The sequence below is a fragment of the Aulonocara sp. 'chitande type north' Nkhata Bay genome, linkage group LG2 (assembly GCF_057382095.1).
Source record: "Aulonocara sp. 'chitande type north' Nkhata Bay isolate Kocher_YH1m ecotype deep benthic linkage group LG2, A_spYH_male_GT1.1, whole genome shotgun sequence".
NCBI lineage: Eukaryota > Metazoa > Chordata > Actinopteri > Cichliformes > Cichlidae > Aulonocara > Aulonocara sp. 'chitande type north' Nkhata Bay.
Genome location: NC_141345.1, coordinates 22,653,747 through 22,667,244, shown reverse-complemented (window position 1 = coordinate 22,667,244; position 13,498 = coordinate 22,653,747). Strand labels below are relative to the sequence as shown.

Here is a 13,498-nt window from a genome sequence, read left to right as displayed (position 1 = left end):
AGATCTTAGCTGGTTGATGGCCACCACATGCCACCGTGTAATTACATCCCGTGTTTCCCTGTCGTCAACCCCTCTCTCGCAGGTCTCTGTCAGGCCGAATTGTTGGCGGTGTGTGGTGGTTCTTCACCCTCATCATCATCTCCTCCTACACAGCCAACCTGGCTGCCTTCTTGACAGTTGAAAGAATGGTCTCTCCTATAGAAAGTGCCGAAGATCTGGCAAAGCAGACAGAGATAGCATATGGCACTTTGGACTCAGGCTCCACTAAAGAGTTCTTTAGGGTGAGTAGTGTCAAGAAACTGCTTTATGCACGCATACACACACACAGCACAACACTAATCAGCCAGCGGCTCCTTTTTCTTTCAGCTCAAATGGCAAATAATGCATTTGGTTTAAATATTTTGCACTCAGGCATTCTGAATCATAAAAAACTGCTCTGTGCAATGTCCTTGATCAACTCCTCCTTGCAACTTTTCCATTTTGTACCTTTAGTGCAGCACTCTTGACCTGCACAAGATTGCTCCAAATGAGGCGTGTTGACACAGAAGCAGTTCTTGAACTCTTATGACACAAACGTGAAATTTATGCAGTACTACTGCAGTGTGCAACCTTGAGGCACGGGGCCTGTCAGCAGAAAGCGTGGTAACAACACGGAAGACTCAGAGGTGACAAAAACAGGAGGCTAATCAAAGTACCCACATCAGACTCAAACTCAGAAGGGTCAGTTCATGAAGTGTAATTAGCTAGCTGGCCATGGCAGGCAAATTGGACCTGATGAAGAAGAACCCTGTAGGTCAAACAGAGCAGTCTGAAAGACATTTTAGAGGGAATAAGCAATATGTCCGTTGGTGTGAGAGACTAAGCAGGCAATTAGGTTATAAATGAACTAAAATCTGAAGCAAAAGTGTATTAGTCTGCGAAAGGCTACACAGCAGTTAGACAGTGCTCATATCTGAGACAATCAGGCTTCTGATGTGAAACGCAGAGATGGCTAAAGCTCATGGCTGTGGCTACACTAGCAGTCCAGTGTTGAAAAAGCATTAACGAACCAGCACTCAGCCTGTGATGACGAAAAGGCAATATGACAGTCTTTTATCTTACGCTCCCTCATTACTCATCAGCAGGAGAGAAACAATTCATATGTTTCACAGCTGCAGCCTGTTGGCAGAAAGAGCACTTCATTTGTATTACCCCTGGGTTGCGTTGCTCACGACAACAAAATGCAAAGTCAATTCTGTGCTTTTTTTGGGGGGGGGGTTAAAACAAAGAAGGGAAAGATAGTGTCTGCACAGCTTAATGTTTAAAACCCTTTTCTTTTTAAGTCTGCAAACTCTGGGGCTGTTTAAAAAAAGGGGGCTGCACTCAACGGTAACATCGCACATTCTAGGACACATGGCGCATGACCGCATCTTTTTTTAATTCTCTATACACCACCTCATAAATCTGTCATCACTTTCCCTTTCGCCAGAGATGCCGCGCAGGTGTGTAAACAGTGTACTATACGCCTTTGTGTCACACACATGACGGATGCCAGTTACAAATTAGCTTTAGAGTCTGACGACGGAGCCACCGAAGGTCTGCTGGTAGGAACTGTCTGAGAAGTGGTCGGGAAGTCTGGAGTTTTCTTGTGTTCTGTATAATGAGCGTCCTAGATACATCCCCGAGTCTTCAAATAGGAAATGACATGTGTGAGCTGCTCTTCCAAGGGACTTTTAATTAAAGCTGTAGAAAGCTGACAAGGAAAAAAACACACTGATTAATCGGAGTTCAAGTTCTATTTCAGATCTGTTTTCAGGAAATACATTCAGGCTTAATTAGACCCATACGGCATCAACCAGCTGGAAATTTTAAATCAAGTCCAAATTTTCAAACAAGACATATGTCATCATCTCTGACATTGCTGGCCTTGAATTTTTCATGATTTCACCTGGTTTATTTTCCAGAGCTCCCCGACAAAGAGGAACAGTGCTGCAAAACATATTTATTACCTTTTTAGTACAAAGAAATACATATAAAAGAATATTGCTTGTGGTAATAAGCTACCAAGCTCTCTAACTCCTGTGTGGATTTTAATGTATTAATATTAGTTGAATTATCCCATTATCTACTGGAGTTCAGACATTCCTCCAAGGCTGTTTTCCTCTGTGCCTGATAAATTGACACAGCTGACAGTGTGGCAATATTGCCATCGCTGTGTACACCTATGACAGAAATTTTAGAAAAGCTGCAGAGGAATTTTCAAAGAGCGGTGTCAGAGTCTGCTGATTCTGCTGCCCACAACAAGCTAGGACAGCTGGCCTGGGAGTCCGCTGACGTGCCCAGCGGAAGCCTGACTGGCTCTAGGCGCTTGGCACCGCCTCTGCCCGTTCTTGGCTCGTCTTCCCAAGACTACCCTGCTTGTTTGGGCACCCTTCTCTCCTCGGTCCTCTGTCTTCAGCCCGTCTGCTGCATTACCTTGAGACAGTGGCGGGATAGCTTCAAGCTTTGTAATGCTCTTCCTCAACACAGCAGCTGTCATGCTCTACTGCACTGCTGTGGTTTGTTTCATCATTTGAATTCCTGTCATGGATCTTTTCATGCTGCCAGTTGAATATTTGGGTTTTGGATGATTAGAAAATGAGTTGTACCAGCGAGGCCATGTTTATCCTCTTGATGAGGTTTTATTCCATCAGAAAGGCTTGGCTCGGTTACATTTCCAAATGTACATGGAGGCAGAAGCTGGATCATAATAACAGCCGGGATGATAAAATGAGCTGATGTGGCTGTTTAATTATGTGTAAAGACTGGGGTGAGACCATCAAAGACAACCACACTGCTGTCCCTTCATGCACCTCATTTAACAGTGTAATAATGAAAGAATGATAATTGCACAGAGAAATGAGAGTGCAGCATTGTTTTCTATTGTCCTCATAAGACTGCACATTACTCGCAAGCCTCAAGAGCGAACATCATGCATCTTACTGATCAGCAGGTGTGTTGGAGATGAGAGCAGCAGCTTGAGTGCAGTCACCAATGCATTTTACTAAGCATGAAAATCAATTTCACGTCTCAGCTACTGTGGTACAGACACGGTGGCTTCAGCAGGGTCCAACGCAATGTTTAATAAGCAGCTTTTCTTTTTTTATGCAGAGTAGACCTGCATTAGGGCACGGTAGCACGAAGAAGAGCAGTCAAGGAGATTTATGCAAGAAATTCTTAGGTTGCCCTGCAGTCATATGCAGCGCATTGTAACACAACTCCCCGAGCTCTTGTCACTTTGTGTTTCAGTACAGTGCCGGGTAAAGGGGTGGCTCCTATAAAGATTAGAGGCTGTTTGCATAAAAGGGAAAGCTGACAAAAGTGTCTAGCGCAAGATAGGCATAACCTCTGAGGAAAAACACCATACTCTGAGGGCCCAGGCGAACTTTAGATCAGCGGCAACAGCGGGCGCGAGAGCGGTTATTGGAGTCCAGCAACGAGCATCAAAGACGAGCAATTGGTATTCAGGGTGTAGCATGTGGCACTTCAATGACAAAGTACACCCCCAGAGCCTCAACTTTCATCTCTGCATACTTGAGATACAGGTAGTCCTGGCACACAGGATATTGGAGGAAAGTGGTGATGTCTACAAACAAAATGGAAGTGAAGTAAAGTCGAATGAAATGTAGTGGCGGTGTGTTTGGAGATGGCCTTTAAGATACACAAGCAGTGGAGCGTATGTAGGGGAGGCTATAATGAAAGCAGCCGGCCACGCCGAAGGAAGAATAAAAAACAGGTTGCGGTTCGAAGGGCAGTGGACAGCATCCTGGAAACGCTGCGTAATTCCAAATCAATACAGATTAAGCGGTTATTTAGAACAGAGAGGTCAGTTTCTTTGACTTTGAACTTTAAATACGTGTTTCTCCTTGAACAATTTAATGACATTATTAGCAATATTGCAATAATAGAATCTTCAGCTGATTTCAAGGAGAAGTGATCTTCAAAATACAGAAATGTAAACCTTCTTCACCTTTGTTTTCTCTTCCTCTGCATCACAGAAGACTTTAAAGACTGTTTTCAGGCCAATAAGCATTCTCTAGATTGCAAAGAGATACTTGCAGGGTAACCTGATTAGTCTCAGAGGAAAATCTTTTGTATCTAAAGTAGTTTAAGGTGAATAGTTGGTAATGGCAGAAAAAAAAATCTTCGTTTAAAGTTTTAACATAACTTTTCTGCAACTTCTTTTGTACTCGAAAATCCAAGACTTGTGTAAATCCAAATAAGACCATGTTTCACTAACTTCTGCAACTCGACTCAACTGCAATCTCAGTGAAACGTGTTTCTTTTTAAGCAGCCATTGTTTGAAAAAAAAAAAAAACGACCATATTCTTGGGGATTTTGTATTCTACAATCAATGACCACTCTCTTCACTCACCTCCTTTCACTCTCGGTGTGTTTATACACCACTCTGCATTTAATCATTAGTTATTATTAATCTCTGGCTCTCTTCCACAGCGTGTCTTTTGTCCTGTCTTCCTCCCCTTCACCACCAACCAGTCACGGCAGAAGGCCAGTCATCCATGAGCTGATTGTGCCGGATGTTTCTTCCTGTTAAAAGGGAGTTTTTCCTTCCCACTGACGCCAAAAGCTTGTTGATAGGGGGTTGTCTGATTGTTGGGGTTTTCATGAATCTATTATTGTAGGGTCTTTACCTTACAATATAAAGCAACCTGATGAATGTAAAAACAAAGAATTAATTTTTTTACCTGATTTTTGTTTCTCAGAGAAATGAGATCCACATATAAGGACATTTGTTTTAAATGTCGATAGAACAGCGGCAGTATAATGTCCTCGTATCTGGATATCAGGCCCTTGTAGAGCAAAATGTACTATTTTGGTCTAGACATCCCAAAATGTGATGTCCACATACGTGGACGCTAGGGCCCTATTTCAGGAAGCCGGTTTAGAAAACTCAGAGTGAAAAACGATACTCAGGGTTGAGTAACCCCGAACTGTCCAACTCGGAATATTCGGTTTCAGAAAGGCTGATAACAATTAGTTCAATCAACGCGGAGTTGCTTTAACCCCAAATTAAGCGCGCGCACGAGGATACATAAAGCCCTGATTAGTGGAGCACAGATTAAGCGAGTCACCATGGAGACGGAGGGAAAGAAGGCGCGGTCAATGTATTTTACAGCGCTTGAGGCCGAAATTCTGATGGCAGTATATGCCGATAACATGCAAATTTTGCAGAAAAAAAGTAACACAGCCTCAGCTGCAAAAGAAAGGGAGCATGCATGGCAAAACATAGCCGACAGAGTCAATGCGTGAGTGTTAATTTAAACATTGATCTAGGGATTTCCACCCATTTAACACGTTATTTTATTATATTTAATTTTTTATTTCATACATTTTATTTTGTGATGTGACGTGAGTGCAGGTGCAACCCAACAGGCCCCAAACGTTCCTGGCAGCAAGTAAAAATGAAATATAAAAATATAGTCCAAACAGGTATGGTGTAATTGTATTATGAGCCATAGTGCTTGGTCTGTTTGTCCGATGTAAATCAATTGCAGTTAGAGGCTACATTAATTTCCCCTCTGTAAGCACTTATTGAAATTATCTGAGCATTACAAGTACATATTTGCTTACTCTGTATGCTCAAATGTGACCCGTTATGGCCACTAAAAAAAAAGCGGAGGCCCGAAAAACAGGTGGAGGTCGTCCACCACCACCACTCACAGAGGCTGAGCAGTTGGCTTCCATATTTGTGATAATGTTGGCAGCATCACATATGATCTTCACAGTGCAGAGAACACAAATTAGCATCCATTACTAATAATGAAATAATTTGTTAGTTTGAAATGCTACAGGGAACTATGTACCTGTACATTAATGCTGTGGAAAGACTTCCTGTTCCCATAGTCTCCTTCATTTACTGAAGGAGCAATGATTGGAATGCGAGTGCCATCTATACCGCCAATCACGCCTGGGAACCGTGAAAATAAATGTAAAATTTAAGTAGTAGTTCAAGTATCACCACATCATGAATTAAGTTTTGTTCATCCTGCTACCTGCAATTTTGTGGCATCCCTCTTTGATAAATCTTGTGGGTCTATGACCAGGGAACACCACAAACGAGTACAGGAGACGTTTCAGTGCAACTGTAACATTCCTGACTGCCCGACAGACGGTAGCCTTGGAAACGTGCTCAGCGTCACCAATATTATACAGAAAGCTCCCGTTTGCAAAAAACCGAAGTGCGATACAAATAATATGTACAGAACTGAGAGGATGTCCACGATGTGTCACATGAGCAATATTAGGCCTGAGGATGTTATCCAAATAAATTGTAGATTGTGCTGAAAAACGGTAACGTTCACACAGGAAATCATCAGGAAATGATAAAATGTCCAAACGCGCTCTAATCACTCTCTCCCGGCGGAGAGCTCTGCGGAGAATTTGGGCTTCAACATCTACTGGCTCTTCAAGGAAGGGACACGCCATGTCTGACACTTCCTACAGTCAGGTTTCCGACACAGAGGCGGAGAACGTCAGGGTTAGTTGTAGTAAACCTGCTAGGGGGCAGGTTAGCTTCACGGAGTGTGTCGTCATAGTAACTCACTCAGAATTAATCTAAACTCGCTTTGTGAAACCGAAAACCCAGAGTTTTCGTTAACTCAGGGTATACTTACTCAGAGTTTGCACTAAACCGGCTTCCTGAAATAGGGCCCAGGTCCTAGGAGGTTAAAAACACAAAACAAAAAAACTACAATAAAACTCACTTTTATCCCAATTTATATTTGAAATCTGGTTCTTATGTCAGTTTCCATTAAGGCAACGACAGCGATACTTCCATTCAAGCATTAATGATGCCGACCAACATTTACTGGCTGGATACCCTTTTAATTAAATATCTTCTCTTATATTGCGACACAATATCTTTGCATATGAGTCATTTACTAGCAACTATAGTGTTTTAATGTTAACATCCTACTGGGAAAATGCAATCCATAAACTGTGAACCCACTGCAGTTATTGGAGACTCACAAACAGAGCCAAATGAACCAACGTTTTTCCCCTGACTGTGTTTTACTCGAGGAAAGTCCTGCTCTTTTTATTCCTCCTCTTAGGTCGGGAGGCTTAAATAACAGACCGGAGCCTGTCTTTATGCAGGAAACTCGCAGTTTCAGACAGACTTGCAGGAAAACCACCTACACAGATGATGTAACAATGTCGCCTAGGTAGGCAGATAGGTAAGTAGGAAGGAGAGTAGGCTGAGACTCACTATTTAGGTACTTTGTTATAAAGATAGCAACACTGTGCTTGATCTTAGTAATTTAAAAGACATCTAGAGAAGGAGGGTTGTGACATTTGCATGATAGCGAACACAGAGCCATGCAACACAGGCATCACAGCCATTCCCTGTCAAATCGTGGGAATCTCATTTAGGACACAGCAGTATATTCTAACAGGGCCATTATATAGTGTAAAGGAGTGGCCAGTGTATAAATCTGTATTTATGGCCGTATTTAACTGCTCAACAAATTGTCTGTTCATTGATTATGGACTTTTACAGTCATTATTCCCTAATTGAATTTTAAATGACCACCATAGATGGGAATGTGAATGATTACATTGTAAGGGAGTAGGCTCTTAGTGGCGTGTTCTTGTGGGTGTACTGTACGTGCCATTGTGCACCAGCATTCAATAATCAAACGTCCCTCCTTCCCTGCTGGGCTCTCTCACTGAGTCTTATTTTCTCTCTCTCTATCTTGTCTAAGCGTCTCAGTGGTGACTTTAGCAGAAGCAGTGAAACCAGCCTATTTAGGTTTCGGCCGCACTTGGTCCCTACTCCCCGTCCTGCTATTGATGAATTGACTTCATAAAGCACTGAGGCAGCACACTCTGTCGTCAGCAATCAATGCCCAGATCCATTCTTTTCTCTTCATTCTAGGAGGCGTCTGGAGCTTTCCCACCACTGAACAGATGAGCCCCGTGCCTTTGGGGAAATGTCCTCCAAAAACTAGCGTCCTCTTCACGCTGTCTGACACATGCAAACTGAAGTCATTGAATGTGGCTGTTGTCAAATATAGCACATCTAACTCTCCTTAGCCTCATCTGTTGTATTTGAATTAAAGCAGATCAGCTATCGTTACAGCTTGAATTCCTTTTCATCTGAGCTCTGAACATTTTTCATGCAGGCTTTTTAATTTGTGTTATGCTGCTGTCTCATTTCATTCTCACCCTTCGCCCGGTTAGACTGTGACAGATGCCAGCAAACAAATTGTATATGATTACATAAAGCAAGTAAAAGCACTTTTGTTGGTCAAGGTTAATGCTTTTGTTTATTAACAGAAATGCATCAGAGATGGATTTGCTCTAGTTACAGGGGGCTTTTTACCAATTCATGTGCCTGTGCTCTGGTCAGTATGTTTGGGCGCATAAAGCCACAGGTGTCAGCACGTTAACTTAACTGTATGACAATTGTGCCCATTGTTTTTTTTTTTTAATTAAGCATGCTAAATATATAAAATATCAAAGGTAAAACACTTTTTGTACAGCAAGCTGTCATGTTCCTGTGAGGATCATGAGAGGATTGTTTTCACAGACAGGCACCAGGTTATATCAGGGTATATCATTGTCCCTGGCAGGTCCCTGAGGTCCTGTAACTAGGGCCTGCTGTTGGTACCCTAGACTAAGCTGAAAAAAAGGAGACAGAGTTTTCTGTTCAGTGGCCACCAGACTGTGGAACTGTCTTCTTTATGATTTTAAATCAGTGGTCTCTTTTAAAAGCCAGTTAAAAACACATCTTTTAAAATCTGATTTCTATTAATTTCTCTTGATTTGTTTTTTTTATCAGTTGTTGGCTGTTGTGAAGCTGTCATGATCCTGGGTCTCTGACCCAGCGTTTTCAGTTTACATTTTGAGTTTCTAATAGTGCTGTCTGCGTTAATCTCATTGAAATAACGCTAACGCCATAACCGCATTAACGCGGCAAATCTCCCTTAGCAAGTTAGCGCGGATCGCCCTGTGCGTGGGGCTGCATGGCTGCGTTAAGGCGGTTACCTCGTTAGTGCGGTTAGCTCGCTAACGCATTTGCGCAGCCCCACGCACAAGGCGATCCACGCTAACTCACTAAGGAAGATTTGCCGTGTTAAAGCGGTTATGGCGTTAGCGTCATTTTAATGAGATTAACGCTGACGGCACTGGTTCTTAAGTTATCCCTTTAAATATGTTGAGTAATGGGATTATCATTTGGTTACCTTAAGTTTAGTTTAGTTAGGTTTCACTTTGGTCTTCTCTGTTAGTCTGTCATGTTTCTTGGCTTCTTGTCCATGTTGTCAAGTTTGTGTTGTCATGTTGTCGTGGTTCCATCTTCCATCTTCCAGGTATATTTGTATCCACGTGTCCAGGTCAAGTTTCATGTTTAAGATTTTTCCCCGATTAGGTTGTTTATTGTTTATTCTCATCTTTGTTTGCCTTAGTATTTTTCCATCAGCCATATTAAACGGCTCGCCTTTTGTCCTCCTCACATTCATACAGTCTGCTTCGACATACTGTGACAGAAGCACTCTATGATTTTATATTTTGAAAGGTGCTTTATAAATAAAGTTTTACTTACTTACAAGCTTTAATAATAGCAATGCTAATGATGCTAATAGTGCAGGGGAATAACAAAGTCTAAAAACCAGGAAACACTTGGAATATCTAGCTCGGGGCAGAGAAAGGATACACAGCTAGAGGGGATAGCTCAAAAAATGGGCAAGGGAGTACTGGAACAATATATACAAAAGGTAATCACTCCCTCTATACCCACACCCAGTCTTGTTATCTTAATTTACTAACATTATGAATTATTTATTCTTGTTACACTAATGATTTGTGGTATGAAGAAAAAAAAGGCCACAGCAAAGTACGCTATGTTGCCAAAAGTAAATATTCCACTGTCAGCTGTTAGTGGTATTATAACAAAGCAGAAGTGGCTGAATTGCTCCATCACAGAGCAGATGCTGAGGCGCATAGTGCATCCAAACTTCATGTGGCCAAAAAAATTAGCTCAAGGACACTGTGTAGAGAGCTTCATGGAAACTACAGCTCTACACATCCAAGCCTTACAGTGCAAAGCACATTGCCACTGGACTCTAGAGCAGTCGAGACTTGCTCCCTGGAGTGACGAATCACGCTTCTCCATCTGGCAATCTGATGGACGAGTCTGGGTTTGGCAGTATCCAGGAGAACAGTACGACTTTTTGGACAATTTCATGTTCCCAACTTTATGGGAACAGTTTGGGGATGCCCCTTTCTGTTTCCTCATCGTGCACCAGTAGACAAAACAAGGTCCATAAAGACATGGATGAGCAAGTTTGGTGTGGAAGTACTTGACTGGCCTGCAAAGATTCTGCCCTCAACCTGAAAGAACACCTTTTGGGGTGAATTAGTGCAGAGACTTTGAGCCAGGCCTTCTCGTCCAACATCAGTGTCTGACCCGACTAATGCATTTCTGGACGAATAATAAAAAATTCTGATAAACACACTCTAAAACCTTTCAAGAAACTGTTACAGCTGCAAATATTTGGCCGACATCATTTTAAACCCTGTAGATTAAAAATAAGATGCTTCTCCAGTCCATGTGTGTTTGAAAGCAGATGAGCAAACACTTTTGGCAATATAGTGTATCTCTGGCAGATTTTGGCATTTTCTACGTGCAAATTTATGATTTTTTATTTTTTACTTTTTGCTCTTCCTTTTTCTGGCCTTTGCTTAAAAGAAAGTGTGTTGGCTTTTTTTGTTTGTTTGTTTGTTTTTTAATGTGGGATCCAATCTTCAGCACTTGGAAAGTATGGCTCATCACTGCTTGGACCAGGATGTGTGAAATGCCTATGCCAAAATAAATCCAGCGGCATTGAATAATTTAATTGATGCTTATTATAGATAGTGCCCGACTCCTCCAGATTTTACAGGCTCACTAAGCCTGTCTGCGGGCGCCGGGAAAATGCTCATCCTTGTCACTTTGTGATGGGTTGCCTTGTTGTTCGCTTCTCTCGCTTCGTCTACAGTGCAGAGTCACAGTTGAGATATTTCATTAGCAGTGTTGTTGAAATAAATGAATGTAATAAGTTCTACAAGTTAAATTAGGACCATAAACTCAGGCTCAGCCCACTGAGGCTGAACTTTCAGGAAACAAATCCGAGGCCTGTGCAAATTTTTCAGATAGAATGATCATTACCTGCAATTTACACCCTTTCAATTGTTAAAGATCTTTTTTTGCATAACTGATTTTTCCATTCAGTGAATTTCAAGTGACGTACTTAAAGGGTACATTTTCAGAATGCTGATAAAAGGAATGGATTTTGTAAATTCTTGTACTTCATGATCTCATAAAGGTCTGTCAGCTCTATTCCCTGGAAGTATTTAAAGATATCACACATTTTCATTCCAAGATGTCTATAAATACTTCACGATGCCATTTTTTAAATCGTATGATCACGAAGCACAAAAATATGCCGAAATCCATTGCACATGTGTGATTTTTCAGATTTCTAAGCTACTCCTTTTCTCCCTCTCTTCTCTGCGCAGCGATCCAAAATAGCAGTTTACGAGAAGATGTGGTCGTACATGAAATCCGCTGAGCCCTCTGTGTTTGTTAAGACCACACCCGATGGCGTAGCCCGGGTACGAAAGTCGAAGGGCAAGTTCGCCTTTCTCCTCGAGTCCACCATGAACGAGTACATCGAGCAGCGGAAGCCGTGCGACACCATGAAAGTCGGCGGGAACCTCGACTCGAAAGGCTACGGTGTGGCGACGCCCAAAGGCTCAGCATTAAGGTGGGTGGAATAATATAACAATATCCCCTATGTTGTTATAGTATTCCACCTACCCTGATGTTCCCCTGTTGTCATTCTCTTCTCTTCCTCTCCTTACTTTTTTTTTCTTGTTAATGGACACAGAGGTAACGGTTGTATGCCTTTCATTGCACTTGGATACAAAAGTTAATTAACGACATTTAATGTTGTATTTCTAAAGAGTTGCCGTTTTATAGCAGAGCAGTCAAATCCAGATAATGAGACTAAAGCTAACAATAATTTCATATTTATGTCTCTCCCACTGCTTTTCTCTCTCCTTCGATCTCTCCTTCTGTCCCGTGTGCTGTCCTACCTGACTGTTGTGTTGTCACTTTTAATTTAACAGTTCAATGGTTTTTCAATTTAGCCCTTAAAAGCTGCGCTGTCACTTGTGACGAATGTTAATTGCATGATGTTTGTTGTTGTTACTTTTCTTCTCAATGACAAGTGTCCCCATCCCGCACACTTCAGTTCTAAACTACGTAACCCTTTATGCCACCTTTTTCCAAGATTTAACACTGTCTCTACCTCATACGAGCCTTTCTTATCTCTCTATATTCCTGAAATTCTTAAACAATTTGTCCTTCCCTAGACCATTCTGATTTTAACCGATAGTTTTCTGTGCATAAGCCCCCTGCTTTGACAGTGGTAGCCTCTCTACCATTAACTACTCTCATGATGCTTAGTACGATTATTACCTTGCATTAGATTTCTCACGGACCTGTGCATTTTCTTACAAGTTATGTTTTATCGTTTCAAGAAATGCTGTTAACCTGGCAGTTTTAAAACTGAATGAGCAAGGCCTCTTGGACAAATTGAAAAACAAATGGTGGTACGACAAGGGAGAGTGCGGCAGCGGGGGAGGTGACTCCAAGGTCAGCCTCGATGTCACCACAATCGGGTACCATAGTGCAGAGTAATCGGCAAGGCTGTTGGAACAAACCAACCAGAACCAAACCAACTGTCTGCCCCCAACCAACCTGGTGCTGCCCCAAAGGCAGATTACCAAATTTACCGACAGTCTGACCAGACGGCTTAACGGCTCAGATCAAACTGAGGAGCTCTTGTTTAACCAACAGAAAAATATTTATGGATGCCAAAGGTAAACTTCTACAAGACGAAGAAGAGTACAGAAGAGAGTTAGGACACATGTTTCTGTTTGACAAAGTAGTGTTTACAGGAAAGGACAAATGTGAATGTGTCTGCCCTGCCGCTGTGAAAGGTTGAGCCTTGTTTATTCACCCTTACTCACGTGTGGGACAGATCACCCAGCCTCAAATATTAGGGCTTTATTTAGGCAGCTTTGATGAGTATAGCCAGTTGGTCTAATTCAAGAACAGACTTTGCCAGCGACACTGAACTGAAAAGGCTTTCATTTTAGGTGAGATGAGGTGAGGTGAGGTGAGGTGAGATTTGCTAATCCTTTAAAATATGGCTTCGCAGTACTTCACCACTGCTGCTTCACTTCTATGACAGTGGACGACAACTTAAAAGCCAGTTCACCTTAATAGCAAACAAATAAAAAACAGATCAACCGCTAAACGGCCGCTCAACAGAGGCCGACAAGAAAGCAAGGGGAACAGCGGCGTCTTGAGGGGACTAAGCATTGCAGGCAAACGTGAGAAGTCTAATTAAAGAAAAAGACTTTTTAATGGGAGCTCTGGTAACCCACCTGTGGTTTGGTTCCACTGCAT

The 13,498-nt window shown here is 42.1% G+C and overlaps 1 protein-coding gene across 6 annotated transcripts in view; it reads left to right on the top strand.

Moving 5' to 3' along the window:
- LOC147337788 (glutamate receptor 3-like) overlaps positions 1-13,498 on the top strand; it is a 98,889-nt gene that overhangs the window by 76,394 nt on the left and 8,997 nt on the right. For 3 of the 6 annotated variants that reach the window (XR_015131479.1, XM_086310721.1, XM_086310744.1), the window contains exons 12-14: positions 83-281; positions 11,539-11,786; positions 12,565-12,679. Coding sequence is in view for 3 of the 6 variants with exons in the window: in XM_086310721.1 (XP_086166847.1) it covers positions 83-281; positions 11,539-11,786; positions 12,565-12,679 (562 nt within the window). In the remaining 3 variants the exon portion in view is untranslated. Of the gene's footprint in view, positions 1-82; positions 282-11,538; positions 11,787-12,150; positions 12,680-13,498 lie in introns of all 6 variants that reach the window. The other 3 variants (XR_015131477.1, XM_086310729.1, XR_015131480.1) reach the window with 2 other exon arrangements.